Source organism: Haliotis rubra, unplaced genomic scaffold (assembly GCF_003918875.1).
Source record: "Haliotis rubra isolate DU_JTF1 unplaced genomic scaffold, ASM391887v1 Scf153, whole genome shotgun sequence".
NCBI classification, from domain to species: domain Eukaryota; kingdom Metazoa; phylum Mollusca; class Gastropoda; order Lepetellida; family Haliotidae; genus Haliotis; species Haliotis rubra.
The window spans coordinates 505,288-526,213 of NW_025765481.1; the positions used below are offsets into that span (position 1 = coordinate 505,288).

The 20,926-nt window shown below is 43.6% G+C and overlaps 1 protein-coding gene across 4 annotated transcripts; it reads left to right on the top strand.

Moving 5' to 3' along the window:
• Positions 1-806: 806 nt before the first annotated feature.
• On the top strand, positions 807-18,918 carry LOC124270610 (integumentary mucin C.1-like). Of its 4 annotated transcripts, none has more exons than XM_046705628.1 (9): positions 807-919; positions 9,555-9,627; positions 10,716-10,937; positions 11,791-11,973; positions 12,897-13,013; positions 15,561-15,743; positions 16,613-16,876; positions 17,310-17,420; positions 18,604-18,918. In XM_046705628.1, the coding sequence occupies exons 2-8, from the start codon at positions 9,567-9,569 to the stop codon at positions 17,414-17,416; spliced, it is 1,137 nt and encodes a 378-aa protein (XP_046561584.1). In that variant the 5' UTR covers positions 807-919; positions 9,555-9,566; the 3' UTR covers positions 17,417-17,420; positions 18,604-18,918. The 4 variants fall into 4 exon arrangements, with proteins under 4 accessions (XP_046561584.1, XP_046561582.1, XP_046561583.1 ...); XM_046705626.1 differs by having other exon boundaries at positions 17,310-17,412; positions 18,607-18,918; XM_046705627.1 differs by having other exon boundaries at positions 12,900-13,013; positions 17,310-17,412; positions 18,607-18,918.
• Positions 18,919-20,926: the final 2,008 nt, after the last annotated feature.

Sequence of the window (20,926 nt, forward strand, 5' to 3'; positions counted from 1 at the left end):
TTCCAGAAGGCAAACCATTGCCTGGTGATTGTACAGGAGATGGACATCTACTGAAATACTACCTTTCTCCTATCCCGCTGACCAGAATACATGACCAAATCCGAGGTCTAGTGGTTAGAGCAAGTGAGCGGAAGTCTGTTTCAATTACTTGGCCGTGTTAAACCAAAAGACGTTAAATGGTTGTACTTGTTTTTACCCTGCCTGCCACTTGTCATTAAGAGGATATAATGAGGACATCCCACCGGTCGGTATACTGTGTCTGAGTGGGGTATCCATATGTAACTGAGGTATGGTTCTTCACTGGGTGAGCACTGTCACCTGACAATAACCTGGTCTAGCTCAAATACACACGAACGCACGCACGCACGCACGCACTATATATCTTCAAGAAGTCAGAAGGTGACCTGTAACGGGCGCCTGTTCAATGACTGCACACCCCTGAAGATCCGGATTAGAATATTGATCTTCAGTAACCCATGCTTGTCGTCAGAGGAGACATACGGGATCGGGTGGTCAGGCTTGCTGACTTGGTTGACACAATCATGTCATCGGTTCCCATCGATGCTCATGCTGTTGATCACTGGATTGTCTGGTCCAGACTCGATTATTTACAGACCGCCGCCATATAGCTGGAATATTGCTGAGAGCGGCGTAAAACTAAACTCCCTCACTCACTAATCGACTTCGAACTCGTTGGGGGGTCACCGAGGGAGGTACACGGATGTCCAGAACCTCTGGGCGACTGAGTCCGCACTTAATGTAGGGCGTTGTCGCATTGTGTTTATAAATCTGACTTACTCCGCATATATAGCATCAACCCGGAACTAACTAGCATGTTAAGAAGTTAAAGCCAGGCTTCCCGGCGACTTCTCGAGAGGCAGAGCGGGACACTTGCGCAATTCTATTTAACGCTGAAGAGGTAAGTGACTATATTGCATTAGGCGGGTTTTCGTACAGATGATATTCGTCTAATTGTACATTACATGGTCAGTAGATATCCCAAATGGCAAGCTGTCTGTACAAATGTGATGCTGAGCATGCCACGTGGAGCAATTACTCTACCATGTGATTTACTATTCGTATAATTAGATTCACACGAATCTACTGAGATCACACAAGTCGCACAACTTTGTTTTATCAAATTAGGTCGCAAGCGCCTGTCTCCATGAATTGTAAAGGGATTCCCATCGAGTCTTAAAACAGTGCTTCCAGGAGGCTTACAGTTTTAAAATATGACGCAACTGTGTAACTGATTCGACGAATCAGAAATGAAGTGTCTATTATTCTAATGTCTAATACCGTGTTTTTTACATGTATATGATTGTATTTGTTTTGTTTTGAGAGGTTTACAAAACTTAGGCAGTATGCGTTAAATGAGAAATGGAAAGAATGGCATTCAAAATGTCGAGATGTTTTGCCATTTTGCTTCCCATTCGTGAAGACAGTGAATTTAATTCATGAAGAAAAACTGATTTGTATGGATAGTCAACTTCTTTATTGCAATGAGTGCGACGTTTCGGTGTAGGTACTAACACCGTTATCAAGCAAGTTAGTACCTACACCGAAACGTCGCACTCATTGCAATAAAGAAGTTGACTATCCATACAAATCAGTTTTCCTTCATCTTCACAACTTCTAAAATGCCTCTCAAAGAGATTTAATTGATGGAATTATTTCGTGATATGGTCACTACATGCAAGGTTTGTATGTTTACCAGAAACTCCCTAACATTTTGCCATCTTTAATTTACCAAGGCTGTCTGTTTTCGATTATCAAACACTATTTCCATAATAGATTGTTCTGAAAGCAGATTAGTTACTGTTCCTGTGAATAATAAAAAAGGCATTCTTGAATAAATTCCCGAGGGAAGAAGAACAGCTGCTAATTGTTTGTAATTGTGGTTTGAGGCGTGTCATGCAGGCAGGGTGTTCTTGCAAAACTTACAGAAAGGAGTTTTGATAAGATAATGCTTTTTAAATACTCTTTTACACAAACGAACGCACACACATGCGGACACCCGCGCACACAATTATATGCATTTTCTCCCTCTGTATGGTTAAATGTTAACCAAAGCAAAGAAAAACCCCATCAAACCCGTGCAAATAATCTTGCTGATTAGAGCTGACTGCAGTGCTTGTGTTTGGGTACGCCGGAGCCACACACAGGGACGTGTACATCAGCAGGTTACAGTGACTCGTGTACAACAGCAACCTTATCTGGGATGAGGAGGGCGTGTCATGTCGGATGTTTCTGACTAATATACAGGCAACAACATCGTCACTGACGCGGGGGCTGGTTTGCTGGGACACCTCCCTCGACTGCAACTACATGCTGTTTAAAGCAGCTTTAAGCCAAACTCATTTACTTTAAACTACTACTACTACTACTACTACTACTACTACTACCACCACCACCACTAAATACTACTACTACTACTACTACTACCACCACCACTAAGTACTACTACTACTACTACTACTACTACTACTACTACTACTACTACCACTACCACCACTACTACTACTACTACTACTACTACTAGAACTGTGGACGCTGCTACATCGACGACAATAACAACATAGGAAGTTAAACAGCCCCAGATCTATGTGAAATTGTCTCCTAGACGCAGTCTGATAAGGTGTAGAGAATCGAGAAACTAATGACCACCTCGTCCCCCACCGGTACCCGAAATAGTGAGTGAGTGAGGTAAAGCCACTACAATCAATATTCCAACAGTATCCAGGACACCAGAACTGGGAGTCACACATTGTACCATGTGAGGAACTGAACCACAGTCGTCGGTGTGATGGGCGAACGCTTTAACCCCAAGGCTACCCTACATCTCCTCATCGATAGGAACGCCGATGCCCGAAACTTTGGCTAACCCACTGCACATGCAGTTAAAATATGTAATCGTATTGACACTAACATAGGTTCAAGGAAGTTTGGTCATACCGACATTCTTCGCCCGAGTATATGTTTCCCGTTTACTTGCTGCTACAGATGTTACATCCTACATGGCAACAGGGAGTGAAATACGATGAGGATATCAAGGAGGTGTGGTAATACTGCTGCTTGTAATAGGCCTGGATAATGTGAGATGTATGGTGCTTGCCCGCGGAGAGACCTTGTCTCAGTAAAACGTAGATAGTAAGTTAGTGATTGAGTTTGGTTTTACGCCGCTTTTAGCAATATTCCAGCAACATCACTGCGGGGGGCATCACACAATGTACCCATGTGGGGAATCGAACCCGGGTTTTCGGCGTGACGAGCGGACACTTTAACTACTAGGCTACCTGTTTTATCCACTGAATACCGAGCGCCAAGCAAGAAAATAACAAGTAATATAGTTTGACCAAATTTGGAAGGACGCAGTTCCCCGGCCTTCTATTCCAGGCAGGTGCTGTAGCAGTCCTCGGAGGTGGTTCACTTGACAAGAAATATTTACCCATGGAATCAAAAGGCAGATTGGAAAATGAAGAAAAAGCAAACATTATGTACAAGCTTAAATTATGAAGTATCTTTTCAGTTCCTTATGTGAATACTGAAGACACATTCTTTATAAATACAGGATTTCAAAAGTACGGAGTGGGAAGTGTGATTAAAGTTGATTAAAGAGATGGAGTAGAGTGTAAGTAAAGGTAAGTAGATTAAAGATATGGAGTGGAAAAGAGTGATAAGATAAAGATGTAAAGGTAAGAAGAATTAGATTAAGAAAAAGAATATGAAAGTAGAAAGGAGAGATGAAAAAGAGATTAAAAGTAGAGGAATTATAAAAAATTAGAAGTGTAATTAAAGAATTAAAAGTAGAAATTAAAAGATGAAAGTGGAGTAATGTAACTAAAGAGATTAAAGATTAAAGTTAATGTGAATTAAAGGGAGATTATAGAATATAGAGATATGAGTGAAAGTAGAAGTTAATGTAATTAAAGAGATTAGCAAAGAAGAGTAGTTTAGCAACTAATTGATGAAATTAAGAAGGATTCATGAAATTAAAGATTATGAAAGTAGAAAGTTATGATTAAAGGTAACACAAGTGTACATTTGTAATTAAAGTGTAAAGGGAGTAAATGAATTAAAGAGATTATAAAGATTAGAAGAAGTTGTAATTAAAAGATATGAAAAGTAAAGTGTGTAATTAAAGGGATTAAAAGTTAGAAAGTGTGTAGTCAAAGATTATAAAAGGTATAAATTAATATGTGGAGATGGGAATTATGTAATTGATTAAGTTTATGAGATAGAGAGTACATAACAGAAAAGGAATTATGAAAGAATAAAAGTATATGAATTAAGAGAGTAGATATAAATTAGGAAGTGTGGTGCAAAGAGATTAATGCAATGAAGTGGAGTGTGTAATTAAAGAGATTGTGCAGTAAAATTAAGAGTATGTAATTAAAGAGATTGTGAAGAGGTATAAATTAATGTGATAAGAGAGATTATAAGTTGTGTGAATTGTGAATTAGTTTAATGAGATGGAAAGAGTCCACATAACAGAGAGATTATGAGAATAAAGTATGAATTAGAGTAGATATAAGGAATTAGGAGTAATTAAGAAAAATTATATGTATAGAGGTATGTGAAACTAAGAAAAAGGATTATAAAGGAGTAGGATTCATGGTCTAAAGAGATTATAAAAGGAATTAGAGTGTTGATTAAAGAGATTATGAAAGTGGAAAGTGTATGATTAAAGATTAGTAAAGGAAATACAAATTAATGTGGAAGAGGGTCTGGTGTGAATTGAGGTGTTAGCAAATGAAGGATAAAGGAGTGCAAACAAGAAGAGATTATGAGAGATAAAGAAATATGTAATTAAGTAGATATAAAAGGTAAAGATTAAAGAGAGTTAAAAGGTAGAAGTGTGTGATTAAAGAGATTGTAAAAAGTAGAAGAGTGTGTGATTAAAGAGATGTAAGGAATATAAGATTAATGTAAGTGGAGAGATTATAAGTTAATATGATTGAATTAGTTTATGAGATAGAGGGAGATTACATGACAGAGAAAGGATGTAAAGGGATAGTATGATTAAATATAAAGTAGGGGAGTATGGTGGAAAAAGAGATGCAGTAAATTAGAAGTGTGTGTAACTAAAGAGATGAAGGGAGTAAAGTGTGGTCATTAAAATTGAGGTAGGAAGTGTGAATTAGGTGTGCATGAAGAGTGTGATTAAAGAGATGGGATTGATATGGGAGCAGTAAGAGTGGAGTAGAAGTTGATGGAAAAATTAAAGTGAAGAAAATAAAGGAGATTATAAGGTTGGCTCCATAGAATGCTGAGAAGATGATAGAGGAGTGTGACTAAAGAGAGATTATAAAGGGGAAGTAAAGTGTGATTAAATGTAGATGTAAGGGAGTTAGAAGTGTAGAAGTGTGTGATTAGAAGAGATTGTGTGGAGTGGAAGGGAGGTGTAGATAAAGGGATTAAAGTAAAGTGTGAATTAAAATGGTGAAGGGAAGTGGGATTTTGAATTAAGTAAAATGTAAAAGTGGAAGGGAGTATGATTAAAAGGTTATCAAAGTGTGATTGAAGAGATTAAGTGGAGTAGAAATTAGGTAGTAAAAGTAGGAAGTGTGGATTAAGAAGAGATTAAAAGTGGAAATTAGAATTAAAGAGATAAAAGGTAGAAAGTGTGGGATCAGAAAGTCTGAGGTGGGGAGTGTGGATGAGGACTATGAGGATTGGAAGTGTAGGATTACAAAGTGGAAGTGTGTGATATGGAGTGGAAGTCAAAGTGAAGAGGTGTAGGATTAAAGGATGATGAAGGTAGAGGAGATGTGGCAAGATGTATGAAAGTTAAAGGTGTGATTAAAGAGATATGAAGAGGAGAATGTGAAATTAGAAGTGTGAAGTGTAAAGAGGATTATGAGGTGAGTGGTTTAATGACTAGAAAAAGGATTATGAAGTGGAAGATTCAATGATTAAAGAGATTATGAAAGTGTGGAAGTTTGTGATTAAAGGGAATGAAGTGGGTGTTATGATTGAAGGGGTCTTGAGGTAGTAAAGTGTGGTGAGGATTAATGAAGTTAGGTTTGTGATTAAAGGGATTAATGAGGAGTGGGAGGTGTGATTAAAGAAGTTATGAAGTGGAGTGTGAGGTGTGATTAGAGATTAGCAAGAAATACAAATTGTGTGTCAGAGGGGTATAAGTTGTGTGATTGGTTAGTTTGTGAGATAGAGGAGATTACATGAGAAGAAGGTGTGAAGTCGAAAATGCTGTGGATTATTAGTAGATGCAAAGTGAGAGGTGGTGATTGAGGGGTGTGCAGTAGTGGAGAGTGTGTGATTAAAGGATTAGTGAAAGTGGGAGAGGTGGTGCTGGGATGAGTGATTAGAGGTATAAATTGTGATAGAGGAGATTAAAGTTAATATGGTGTGAATTAGTTTGTAGGGATGGAGGTGCAAACAGAGAAAGAGATTATGAAGGATAGAAAGTATGTGATTAATGAGTAGATGTAAAGTGAGGGAGGTGTGCAATTGAGAAGGATTGTGCAATGAGTGGAGTGTGACTGAAGAGGATTATGAGGAGTGGGGTTCGTGATTAGAGGATGTGAAAGAGTGGAGGTGTGTGAGATGAAGGGAATAATGAGGTGAGAGGTGTGTGATTGGGTTGTGGGGGTGGAGGGTGTGATTAGCAAAGTTGTGCGAGGGTGTAGAGGATGGGAAGTTGAGGGTGGAGGTAGTTTGATTGAGGGGATAGAGGGGTGCAATGAGAGGAATTGTGAGGATAGAGAGTATGTGATTGAGGGATTGTAGGGGTGAGGTGTGTGATTGGGAAAGGAGTTGTGGGTGAGTGGAGGTGTGTGACTGAGGGGATGTGAGGGGAGTGAGAGGTGTGTGATTAGGTGGGGTGAGGGGGTAAGGTGTGTGATTGGGTGTACTGTGAAGGGTCATGTGATTGAGATGGGTTGATGTGGGGGATGAGGAGTGAGGTGGTGAAGGGTTGTGATGGGAGAAAGGTGGTGGTGAGAAATAGAGGGATTGCAAGGGTGGACCATGTGTGAGCTGTGAGGGATGGAGGTGTGTGAGCTTGAGGAGGATTGTGAGGGTAGAGGTGTGGTGATTGAGGGGGTGAGGGGTGGGGGTGTGGGGGTGTGTGATTGAAGGGGATTGTGCGTGGTGTGGAGGTGTGTGATTGAGGGATTGTGAGGGGTGGAGGTGTGTGATTGAGGGAAAATGTGAGGGGGTGGAGTGTTGGCCCAGGATTGGTGGATGTGAGGAAGTAGAGGTGGAGGGTGTGATTGAGGGTTGTAGACAGGGGTGAGGGGCTGAAGCTGTGTGATTGAGGGGATTGTGAGGGAGTGGAGGTTTGTGATTGAGGGATTGTGAGGGTAGAGGTGTGTGATTGAGGGAAAATGTGAGGGGTGGAGGTTTGTGATTGAGGGAATTGTGAGGGGTGGAGGTGTGTGATTGAGGGGATTGTGAGGTGTGTGATTGAGGGGATTGTGAGGGGTGGAGGTGTGTGATTGAGGGGATTGTGAGGGGTGGAGGTGTGTGATTGAGGGGATTGTGAGGGGTGGAGGTGTGTGATTGAAGGGATTGTGAGGGGTAGGTGTGTGATTGAGGGGGATTGTGAGGGGTAGAGGTGTGTGATTGAGGGATTGTGAGGGGTGGAGGTTTGTGATTGAGGGGATTGTGAGGGTGAGGGGTTTGTGATTGAGGGGTATTGTGAGGGGTGGAGGTGTGTGACTGAGTGGTTTATGAGGGTAGAGGTGTGTGATTGAGGGAATTGTGAGTGGTAGAGGTGTGTGATTGAGGGAAATGTGAGGGTGGAGGTGTGTGATTGAGGGAATGTGTGAGGGGTGGAGGGTGTGATTGAGGGGTGTGAGAGGGTGGAGGTGTGTGATTGGAGGGATTGTGAGGGGTGGAGGTGTGTGATTGAGGGATTGTGAGGGGAGGGTGTGTGATGAGGGATTGTGAGGGAGGAGGTTGTGATGGAGGGATTGTGGAGGTGTGTGATTGATTGGTTTGTGAGGGATGGAGGTGCATGACGGAGAGGATTGTGAGGGATAGAAGTATGTGATTGAGTGATTGTAAGGGGTGGGGGTGTGATTGAAGGGATTGTGCGTGGTGGAGGTGTGTGACTGAGGGGATTGTGAGGGGTAGAAGTGTGTGATTGAGTGGAATGTGAGGGTGGAAGGTGTGTGATTGAGTGTACTGTGAGGTGGAGGTCATGTGATTGAGGGGATCATGGGTTGATGTGGGGAGATGAGGGGAAGTGGTGAAGGGAGTTGTGATGGAGAAAGGAGATTGAGGGTGGAGGAAATGAGGGGATTGCATGGGGTGGACCATGAGTTAGAGGGGGATTGTGAGGAGGGAGAGGTGTGTGATTGAGGGGATTGTGAGGGGTAGAGGTGTGTGATTGAGTGACGTGTGTGAGGGGTGTGGGGGTGTGGGATTTGTGATTGAGGAGGTTGTGATTGGTGGAGGGGGTGGGATTGAGGGATTGTGAGGGAGGGAGTTTTGTGATTGGGGTGGTTTGTGAGGGGTGGAGGTGTGTGATTGAGGGGATTGTGAGGGTTGAGGTGTGTGATTGAGGGATTGTGAGAGGTGGAGGTGTGTGATTGAGGGGTTTGTGAGGGGGAGGTAGAGGTGTGTGATTGAGGGGAAAATGTGAGGGGTGTAGGTTTGTGATTGAGGGATTGTGAGGGGTGGAGGTGTGTGATTGAGGGATTGTGAGGGGTGTGATTGAGGGGTTGTGAGGGTGGAGGTGTGTGATTGAGGGGATTGTGAGGGTGGAGGTGTGTGATTGAGGGGATTGTGAGGGGTGGAGGTGTGTGATTGAGGGGATTGTGAGGGGTAGAGGTGTGTGATTGAGGGGATTGTGAGGGGTAGAGGTGTGTGATTGAGGGGATTGTGAGGGGTTGAGGTTTGTGATTGAGGGGATTGTGAGGGGTGAAGGTTTGTGATTGAGGGGATTGTGAGGAGTGGAGGTGTGTGATTGAGTGGTTTATGAGGGGTAGAGGTGTGTTATTGAGGGGATTGTGAGTGGTAGAGGTGTGTGATTGAGGGGAAATGTGAGGGGGGGAGGTTTGTGATTGAGGGAATGTGAGGGTGGAGGTGTGTTGAGGGGTGTGAGGGGTGTGATTGAGGGGGTTGTGAGGGGTGGAGGTGTGTGATTGAGGGGATTGTGAGGATTGTGAGGGGTAGAGGTGTGTGATTGAGGGGATTGTGAGGGGTAGAGGTGTGTGATTCAGGAAATTGTGAGTTGTGTGATTGAGTGGTTTGTGAGGAATGGAGGTGTGTGACTGAGAGGATTGTGAGGGATAGAAGTGTGTGATTGAGTGAATTGTGAGGGGTGGGGGTGGGGGTGTGTGATTGAATTGATTGTGCGTGGTGGAGGTGTGTGACTGAGGGGATTGTGAGGGGTAGAAGTGTGTGATTGAGTGTGCTGTGAGGGAAGTCATGTGATTGAGGATGGGTTGATGTGGGGAGATGAGGAAGTGGTGAAGGGAGTTGTGATGGAGAGAAGATTGAGGTGGAGAAATGAGGGGATTGCATGGGGTGGACCATGAGTAACTCTGAGTGCACTTTGGATCTATGCAGTGTTTCTGTTTTAGGATCTTACATACATGGGTCCCCGACTTTTGCTTCATATCGTTCACCTTGCAAATCTCGTTCTGGTGTCAAAAGGTAATCAAATATTCATTATTTCGTACAAACTGTTAAACTTGACGTAAAGAATATTTAGTAGTTCTGTTAACCAGAAAGAAGGAATATTGGACTACATCCGTCAGTTGACTATGCAAGGCTCGTCATTAAATATGGTAAATAACTTACATGTACTGCTTTAACGCCGTTTTAAACAATATTCTAGTAACATTCACGGCTTGTCAACTAAACGTGCCGCTATATAGCAGGAATATTGCCGAGTGCGGCGTACAACTAAACTCACTCACTCAACTTAAAGTGGGAAGTCATAAAGGTTGCAGACGCCCATCACTATGAAAGCAACGAGCCAGGGTTTGGTGCTGACAAACCCGGAGACAGGGCGAACCAGGATCGAACCCACAATCAACCCGTGAAGATCCGGGTTAGAATTGATCTTCAACAACCCATGCTTGTCGTAAGAGGCGACTAACGGGATCGGGTGGTCAGGCTCGCTGAATTGGTTGACACATGCCATCGAATCCCAATTGCATAAATCGATGCTCATGCTGTTGATAACTGGATTGTCTGGTCCAGATTCGATTATTCACAGACCACCGCCATATAGCTGGAATATTGCTGAGTGCGGTGTTGAACAACAAACCAAGCAATTAAATGAAACCCACAATCACAGGTTCTTGACGTGAAGGGAGGTAACTCTACACGTCGAATTTCAGGGCCTTGCACGACTGGGCCACACGCGCCAACAGCAACAGTAGAAGTGTTCGAAGCGCACATAACACTACCAGTAACAATTTGTTTTGTTCACAACATGGATCCTTAATTTATAAGGGATCATAATTGTTTCAGAAATATTATCGGTCCGAGTGACCCCATAATGATTTACAGTAAATTTTTGTCCTCTAGTCACAAGAGGATTTTCTATCTACTGTAACATGTCTGAACTATATCGCAATGGTGTAATGATCAGTCACGAAAGAGTGTGGCTGATCTGGCCTGGGCAGAATTGTGATGGCTTCGTATTACACCGGGTTCATTTGTGAGGTCATTATTGGTTGGGTCCCGCCTTGAGACGGCTCCAGTAACAACATATTACACCTCCTCTGTTGCAGGTGCAACAAATATTAAGAAGGGTTGGAAGGGATCCCCCGACGACGTGGTGGGGTACAGGGTAGTGGCTGATCTCAATGCCTGTAAGGCTGTCCTTCAGAAATATGACACGGCAATGGCGGGCGCATTCTGCTCCGGAGAATACTCGTGTTACTTGTACGCGACCGACTCAAAGCTAACAGAAGATGCTAGTTGTACGTTCTTTAGGAGGGAGCGCATTACAGGTAAGAATATTAAAAATAAACATAAAAAGCTGCCAAAGTGAAGAAATGAAGGAAGGTATTTACATTACCACAAGTTGTCCTTATCAGTGTTCAGACATCGAGTAGCCAGTTTCTCCTTTCCTCTCTCTCGGGTCCCACCTCTCCCTCCCTGTGCCCCTCCCCTCTCCATTTCAGTGTCCAACCTCTCCCTCCCTGTGCCCCTCCCCTCTCCATTTCAGTGCCCCACCTCTCCCTCCCTGTGTCCCTCCCTCTCCACTCCGTGTTCCACCTCCTCCTTCCTGTGCCCCCCCCCCTCCCTCCACTCCAGTGTTCCACCTCTCCCTCCCTGTGCCCCTTCCCCTCCATTTCAGTGTCACACGTCTCCCTTCCTGTGCCCCTTCCCTCTCCATTTCAGTGTCCCACCTCTCCCTCCCTGTGCCCCTCCCTCTCCATTTCAGTGTCCCACGTCTCCCTCCCTGTGCCCCTCCCATCTCCATTTCAGTGTCCCACGTCTCCCTCCCTGTGCCCCTCCCTCTCCATTTCAGTGTCCCACCTCTCCCTCCCTGTGCCCCTCCCTCTCCATTTCAGTGTCCCACCTCTCCTCCCCTGTGCCCCTCCCTCTCCATTTCAGTGTCCCACCTCTCACTCCCTGTGCCCCTCCCTCTCCATTTCAGTGTCCAACCTCTCCCTCCCTGTGCCCCTCCCTCTCCAGTGTCCCATTTCCCTGTGCCCCACCTCTCCCTCCCTGTGCCCCTCCCTTCTCCACCTCCGTGTCCCACCTCTCCCTTTCGCTCTTTCTCCCCAGTATCCTTCTCTGCACCCTATCGTGTGACCCCATATTATTGCAAATAACCGCATATAACCTCTGCCACAGCCACAACAGCTGCCCACACAGCTGCGTCTGAAGCAGTTAGCACGGAACGGAATGCTGCTACAACCACCTCGACTGTAGAACCAACCACCTCGACTGCAAACAAAACCACCTCGACTGCAGAACCAACCACCTCGACTGCAAAACCAAATTACTTGATGACCACAGCGACTCATTCAAAGTCAGGTATATGGTTTCAAAATTCATAACTTTTAAGCAGATTTGCTGTTGTAGTAGAACACTGTTCAAACTTACTTTCTTCTTTTTAAATATTTTTCAAAAATATAACTATTACAAGGTAGTGTATAACGATTTTGACATTGAAAACAAAATGAAATAGTGTCAGAGCCAAAATTTGTCATCGATTCCCCACATCGGTACAATGTTTGAAGCCAATTTCTGGTGTCCCCCGCCGTGATATTGCTGGAATATTGCTAAGTGTAAAACCATGTTCACTCTGTTTATAAACAGCGTAGCCTCTTCCTTTTTATTTCTCTCCCTACTATATTTCACACTTCCTACACACGTTCTCTCCCTTTACCTAACGCTACTTTGTCTATTTCTGGTGTCCCCTGCGGTGATATTGCTGGAGTATTGCTAAAATCGGCGTAAAACCATATTCACTCTGTTTATAAACAGTGTAGCCTCTTTCTTTTTAAATCTCACTACCTACACACGTACCTAAGTTTCTGTCTCCCCTATAGTCTTTTCCCAGTGATGATGATTCGGAGATTTAACATACGCTTTCTGACATAATGCATATATCGCACACGGGCCTGCAGGCTATCTAGTGTTTGATGGAAAGGGGGTTGATTTGGCCGAAAGATATAGCAACCTGAAGGGGGCGTTAGAGTTGCATAATTAACTTTTTGTGAGTTTTTAATTTCGAAATTTGCCAGATGTTGTTGGTTTGATGAACTACTGGATGGTTTGGTTTGTATTTGGTTTGTTTGTTTTTGAATGTTTGTTTTAATGTTAGCACTATTTGGTTATTTGGTTATGATTATAAGCAGCCTAAAAGGAAGTTTTAATTGGAAATATCCCTAAGGCTTATCAATAGAGGTGACTCTATATTGTTAAATCTATGTTTTCTTACCTCTTTGTAACAGCAGCAACACCTTCGACAACTGTGTCTGCAGCCGTTACAACGGAACCGAATGCAACCTCAACCACGTCGACTGCAGAACCAAACAACATTACGGTTCCAGGGACTCGTCCAAAGTCAGGTAGGATTGTTTATACAGTTTATCTTCAGTGAAAACACTGAAACGGACTGGCTGTTGAAGTAGACTGTATTTCTAACTTGCACTCTTCTGTGAAAAACAGTTTTCAAACATACCAATAACGAGGTTGTGAATCGCAATTTTGAAACTCACTTACACATAAATATATTGTAGCATGGCATATTTTATATAAGTAACACACCAAACAGACGAAGCAAGTTTTACGTTGTGTCAACAGAAGTGCATGACGGGTAAGGATAATAATTAAAAAGCAACATAAAGATTGCCTCAAAGCCAATATCTTTCTCTTTGTAAGAATTGAAGGAGGACTTTACATCAACATAATACATTTCCTTGACCTCTGTCTCCAAACGGAGTCGCCATATGATATTAACAATCTGTCTTTGTCAGTTTCTCTGTCTCTCTCTCTCACCTCCTTTTTCTCCCTCTCCCTTCCCTGTTTCTAAATGTCACCTCCTCACTCTTTGCACTTCTCTCCATTTCTCTACCCCCTCGCTCTTTGCACTTCTCTCCATTTATCTACCCCGTCGCTCTTTGCACCCCTCTCCATTTATCTACCCCCTCGCTCTTTGCACCTCTCTCCATTTATCTACCCCGTCGCTCTTTGCACCTCTCTCCATTTATCTGCCCCCTCGCTCGTTGCACCTCTCTCCATTTATCTACCCGTCGCTCTTTGTCGCGCTCTTTGCACCCTTTTTATCTACCCCCTCGCTCTTTGCCTTTATCTCCCCGTCGCTCTTTGCACCTTCTCCATTTCTACCCCTCTCTTTGTACCCTCTCCATTTATCTACCCCGTCGCTCTTTGCACCTCTCCATCTACCCCTCGCTCTTTGCACCTCTCTCCATTTATCTACCCGTCGCTCTTTGCACCCTCTCCATTTATCTACCCCTCGCTCTTGCACCTCTCTCCATTTATCTACCCCGTCGCTCTTTGCACCTCTCTCCATTTCTCTACCCCCTTGCTCTTTGTACCTCTCTCCATTTATCTACCCCGTCGCTCTTTGCACCTCTCTCCATTTATCTACCCCCTCGCTCTTTGCACCTCTCTCCATTTATCTACCCCGTCGCTCTTTGCACCGATCTCCATTTATCTACCCTTCGCACCTCTCACTGTCCAGCTCTCCATGTCACTGTCATGTATGTTACTCGCCTCGCCTCCCACCTCTTCCCATTTCTCTATCCCCACCTCCCTCTCTGTCCCTCTGGTTGTTCATGCATCGAGTGATTCCATATCATTACCAGTAGGTGTCACAAAAGTTTCCGGCCTCACCATGAACAGATCGCACAAACTCACCAAAACTGGAGAATAGAATCTTAGCATGTGCTTGACACGCAAAACACGAATTCCACGTGCTATAATTTGCTATATATAGCTGTCAAACAGCATTACCCTATCGTTTGCTCTCAAAATGTAGAGAACCCAATGCAGGGCTGTGATGAAGTATTTTCGTTTAAATAAGTTTACCCCGAAGCAAATTCATAATGAGATGAAACAAACATAAGTGACAAATGTAGTTCGGTGAAACAGTGGTATACTGAATGTACAGGCGCAGGGCAGGCGCAGCACTGAAGACGAGCCCCGGTCTGGTCGCCCTCGTAAAGTGACTACCGAAGATAAAATTGATGCTGTTCTCGACCAAATAATTAACCAATTAACTACTGCACATGACATTAGCAAAACATCAATGGAAAGAACAAACCATGAACATTTGCATATGGACAAGGAGTCTGCCCGTTGGGTGCCCGGAATGTTATCTGAAGAACACAGACGTCAGAGAGTCATGGTTTGTCGTCAGATTCTCGAGGACTATCGGAGAGATCCACATGGGTCATATTGTACTCAGGATGAAACCTGAATTCATCACTTTGACCCAGAGACAAAAAGTCAGAGTATGCAGTGGAAGCACGTGACGTCACCAACGCCCCCAAAATTTACAAAAATCGTCTTCCAGTGGCAATGTCCGTTTTCTGGGACTCTGAGGGCGTAATCATGATGGACTATTTAAAGAAGGGTTCAACAATAAATTGTCACATTACGCTGAGGAATTGCGTAGGTTGCGTGATCAGATCAGATGAGAGAAAAGGTAAACTTCACCGAGGTGTCTGACTCCTCCAGGACAATGCTCCAGTTCACACGGCCCAAGTAGCAGTGAGTTCAGGACCGGACTGTGGCTTCAAGATCCTTCCTCACCCAGCCTATTCTCCAGATCTTGTCCCTCCTGTCTTCTTCCTCTTCCCTCAGCATGAATCTGTCCTCGGGGGCCGCAAATTTGAGACGGATGAGGGGTCATCACTGCTGTGGAGGAGACTTTAGGGTCACGTGACAAACAATGGTTTTCAATTTCAGACGGGTTAACTATGCAAGAGAAACTTCATTGAAGTGAAGACGGATTATGTTGAAAAATAAGTACAACAATTTTCATATAGATCGCATATTAGTTTAGGAGGCCGGAAACAATTGGGACAGCCCTCGTACACTGGTAACTGGGTCATCTTACCCCTTTCTAATAACCGCAACATTTTTGACAGCTGTGTCTGAAGCAGTTACAACGGAACTGAATGCAATTACAACCACCTCCACTACAGAACCTACCACCCCGACTACAGAACCAACCACCCCGACTACAGAACCAACCACCCCGACTACAGAACCAACCACCCCGACTACAGAACCTAACTACTCGAAGTTTACAGCTATTCCTGGGAAGTCAGGTATGATTGTTTACATACACTTCTATCAATATTCAAAATTAATTTAAACACACAGGTTGTTTAATGAAGTAGAATCTTTCCTTTCAAGAATATTTTTCAAAAATATAATTTGGAATACATGTACATTCCAATATATCGATTGTTTCAACAGGAATGTCTTTATGATAGGAATATTGAAAAGAAACGTAAATCGGTACTAAACCTAAACTTTGTCACTTTCGGAAATTAAAGGAACGTCTTTACCTCAACATTAGTTATCGTGATCTGTCTACAAACAGAGAGACCATACAATATAGCAAACTGTGTCTACCCCGCTCTCTATTCTTTTTCTTTCTCTCTTCTCTGGGCCTCTGTCTACCCTGCTCTATCAACAAATCAACCATCCTCTCCCTTTCTACCCCTGTATCTTTCTACCCCTTTGCCCCTTCTCTCTCCATTTTTATCTTCTCTGAGATCAGAGAATCAGCGTCTTCTTGTTATCCCCAAAGTCAAACAAGCTAAATATGGACATCGTGCCTTCTCTTATGCTGCAGTAAAAGTATGAAATGACCTCCCTCAATCCATCCGATCAAGTTCCGACTTCTAGACATTGAAATCTCTCCTGCAAACACTTCTTTAAACCAGCCAACCATTAGTTCCCAGCTATGTACTCAACTTGTGCGCTTTGAGCAGGATATCAAGCCTGGATAGGCGCGTTATAAATATTCTTCTTCTTATTACCTCTCTTTCCATCTCTATCATATTTCTCTCTCTCTTTCTCTCTGGCCCCTCCCCATATGTCGGTGTCTCCACATCCCGTCGCTGCTTCCTTTTGTTGTAGAAAATGTGTTGTGTGCATGCACTATAATAGATAACTAATTCGTCGACAGCTGTGCCAAAAGCTTTTACAACGGAATCGACTGCAACTACAACTACCCCGATTGCAACTGCAACTACCCCGATTGCAACTACAACTACAGCGACTGCAACTACAACTACCCCGACTGCAACTACAACTACAGCGGTTGCAACTACAACTACCCTGACTACAACTACAACTACACCGACAGCAACTACACCTACCCCGACTGCAACTACAACTTCCCTGACTGCAGAATCAAACTTTGCGAATGCAGTCGGCCAGTCAAAGTCAGGTATGACTGATAGGAGTATTGTATATAGGTTCAAAATATTAAATTAATACAGATCGTCTTGAGGTGGAACTAGTGTCAAACTCTCTAAAGTACATATTCAAAGAACACCTATTAGAGTGAATGACCATTTTGAGATCTCTGTACAAGTTAATATCATTTTATAACATGACAGATGCTATATGATGGGTAGTCTTTTGAATATACACATGTATACATATTCCTGGTATTCGTAAATATCGTTTTTTGTTATTCTTATTCATCGTTTCTTGTTATTCATATTTATTGTAATTCATACATATAGTTTCTTGTTATTCATATTATCGTTTCATGTTATTCATATTATCGTTTCATGTTATTCATACTAAGTGTGTACTGGCTATAGTGTTCCAGTTAAGAGAGAGTTAATTACTTTTATCCACCCTTCCTTATACAGACGGTTCTCTGATGTCAACGAATACCCAAGTAATAATCGCCGTAACCATAGGAACCCTCGCGGTTGCATCCCTCATCACATTTTTCGGTATACTTATACTTGGGTAAGTAGACCACGATTAACGGTGTACCTGACGAGGCCGGGTAAACACGTCCTTCTGTGTACCTGACAAGGCCGAGTAAACACGTCCTTCTGTGTACCTGACAAGGCCGAGTAAACACGTCCTTCTGTGTACCTGACAAGGCCGAGTAAACACGTCCTTCTGTGTACCTGACAAGGCCGACTAAACACGTCCTTCTGTGTACCTGACGAGGCCGTCCTTCTGTGTACCTGAAACCGACTAAACACGTCCTTCTGTGTACCTGACAAGGCCGACTAAACACGTCCTTCTGTGTACCTCCTTCTGTGTACCTGACGAGGCCGACTAAACACGTCCTTCTGTGTACCTGACGAGGCCGAGTAAACACGTCTTACTGTGTACCTGACAAGGCTGAGTAAACACGTCCTTCTGTGTACCTGACGAGGCGGAGGGTACACGTCCTTCTGGTAGACAAGGCCGGAGTACACGTCCTTCTGTGTACCTGACAAGGCCGAGTAAACACGTCCTTCTGTGTACCTGACAAGGCCGAGTAAACACGTCCTTCTGTGTACCTGACGAGGCCGAGTGTAACACGTCCTTCTGTGTACCTGACGAGGCGGAGTGTACACGTCCTTCTGTGTACCTGACGAGGCGGAGTGTACACGTCCTTCTGTGTACCTGACAACGCCGAGTAAACACGTCCTTCTGTGTACCTGACCCGACTAAACACGTCCTTCTGTGTACCTGACGAGGCGGAGTGTACACGTCCTTCTGTGTACCTGACAACACCTGAGTCTTTCTCTGTAGTAAGATTAATTTCTGTATATTCGGGTGATTTGACAAGGTCGAATAAACACTTTTGTGTGTGTAATCCAATGAATACGTTATACGCTTCCTGTATACATGGGTACGTTCTAGTTTGTTGTAACCTTCCATGCATCTTATGTTTCCTTTAACTATCGTTTGCAATCGATAAACTGACGTCGATGGCCTGAAAGAAAAACAAATGTTATTGTTTCAAATCACATGATATTTATTTCTTCAGCAGGAAAAATTTAATCCAAAAGTCTCAAAAACATATCGATAATCGAAGACAAAATCTGTACAAAATATATACAATTTCCTAAGTAAAGAATAGACACCTGTGTTGAGTCAACTGTAGAGAAATCAAGCCTTCAGCATTGTGCCAGCGTGAGATACATTATTCTCTTTTTTCAGAAGACGCAAACGAAGGAGACGTCGTTTTGATCTAGTGGCGGGTCCCACTGACCATAACTAGAGAAGCGAAAAACGTTCCAACGCCGTCTTCCTCAGTTGAAATTCACCAGCAATCTTCATCCTTCCAGAAAGGACCCGGATGTTCTTTGAAAAAACAATGGTGTCACATTCGTAGCATGAATTACTCCATATCAAAATCGAACAGTGTCGTCAAATCAGTTGTCCCATCGCTCCACCAGTGTCATGGTGCTGGTTTGAATCAAGCATGTTTCATAATCTTGGGTATTATCGAGTAAACTGTATATTAATGTTGTATGTATATATTCATTGTGTATGGGTTAAATGTCGGGAGGCCATTGTATTTGAAAGCCAATTAAAGACACCACTTAGGATTTTTGTTTATTTGACGTCGCTCTCAGCAATTTCCAACCGATCTTTAAATAATCGAGTCTGGACCAGACAGTTCAATGACTGTCATCCTGAGCATCAACTTGCGCCACTGGGATATGATAAAATACATCTAGGAATCCATATTAAGGCTTGGATTCGAACACAGTTCAAAATAGATTGTGATAAGTTTATGATTACCCTATTTAAACGCAATGCTGTTATAGTAATGTATTACAGTCCCCGAACCACATCGTCCCTAATGCCTAGCCTTCCCTGCAATGCTAAAGCACTAGATGAAGCAAGTCTAGATTTTTCCAGGTTCGGGCTGAATCTCCCATCTCACTGGGGCTCCTTTTAAATTAAAAAGGGTTTATTTGTTACTATCAAAATTATATATATTCAGGGACTAAGCGTTAGTCTAGTAATGTATGTTTATCTCCGATAGCGGTCTGTCTATTAAGCCATTACAGGCATATGAGATACTGTATCAGATAGGTTCACACAATAGGGTAAGTGAATGAGTTTAGTTTTACGCCGCTTTTAGGGGGACACCAGAAATGTGCTTCACACATTGTACCCATGTGGAGAATCGAACCCGGGTCTTCGGCATAACGAGCGAACGCTTTAACCGCTGGGCTACCCCTCACACAATAGGGACTCAATAAGGTAACTTATTAAACATTCTAGAGATTGCACATTCTTTTTCGAAACGACGCTATTCATTGTTTGTGAGACTACAATAAAATGACGCATTTGATCCTATTTGGGAATACTGTTCAGTTTGTGTGCATGGTTACATGAGGCTATTGAAAGCCGATATATATAAGTCTACAGCCTGGTGGAATGCTGGCGGTGTGTGTTATAGTGATGTTTCAGATCAGTGGCGAGTTGGTAATTGCGCACTGAGTTGGTATACAGGGAAAGGGTGGGACACTTCAGTAACATCCGTGATTCAGTTGTTTTGATGATTGTAGACAAGTAGGGCTCAGTCGATAACCGGTGTTTTCCGGATATTCCGAAATTGTGTCTGCAGTGGTACGTCAGCTGATAACCTTAGTGTCTGCAGTGGTACGTCAGCTGATAACCTTTGTGTCCGCAGTGGTACGTCAGCTGATAACCTTTGTGTCCGCAGTGGTACGTCAGCTGATAACCTTTGTGTCCGCAGTGGTACGTCAGCTGATAACCTTTGTGTCCGCAGTGGTACGTCAGCTGATAACCTTTGTGTGGTACGCAGCTGATAGTGTCCGCAGTGGTACGTCAGCTGATAACCTTTGTGTCCGCAGTGGTACGTCAGCTGATAACCTTTGTGTCCGCAGTGGTACGTCAGCTGATAACCTTTGTGTCCGCAGTGGTACGTCAGCTGATAACCTTGTGTCCGCAGTGGTACGTCCGCTGATGATAACCTTTGTGTCCGCAGTGGTACGTCAGCTGATAACCTTTGTGTCCGCAGTGGTACGTCAGCTGATAACCTTTGTGTCTGCAACGTCCGCTTAACCTTTGTGTCCGCAGTGGTACGTCAGCTGATAACCTTTGTGTCCGCAGTGGTACGTCAGCTGCCTTTGTGTCCGCAGTGGTACGTCAGCTGATAACCTTTGTGTCCGCAGTGGTACGTCAGCTGATAACATTTGTGTCCGCAGTGGTACGTCCGCTGATAACCTTTGTGTCCGCAGTGGTACGTCAGCTGATAACATTTGTGTCCGCAGTGGTACGTCAGCTGATAACCTTTGTGTCCGCAGTGGTACGTCAGCTGATAACCTTTGTGTCCGCAGTGGTACGTCAGCTGATAACCTTTGTGTCTGCAGTGATCAGCTAACCTTTGTGTCTGCAGTAATAATATTATAACCGATATATCTTGAATGATCACCTGGAAACCGATATTTCTTGAATGATCACCTGGAAACCGATATATCTTGAATGATCCCTTCATGAC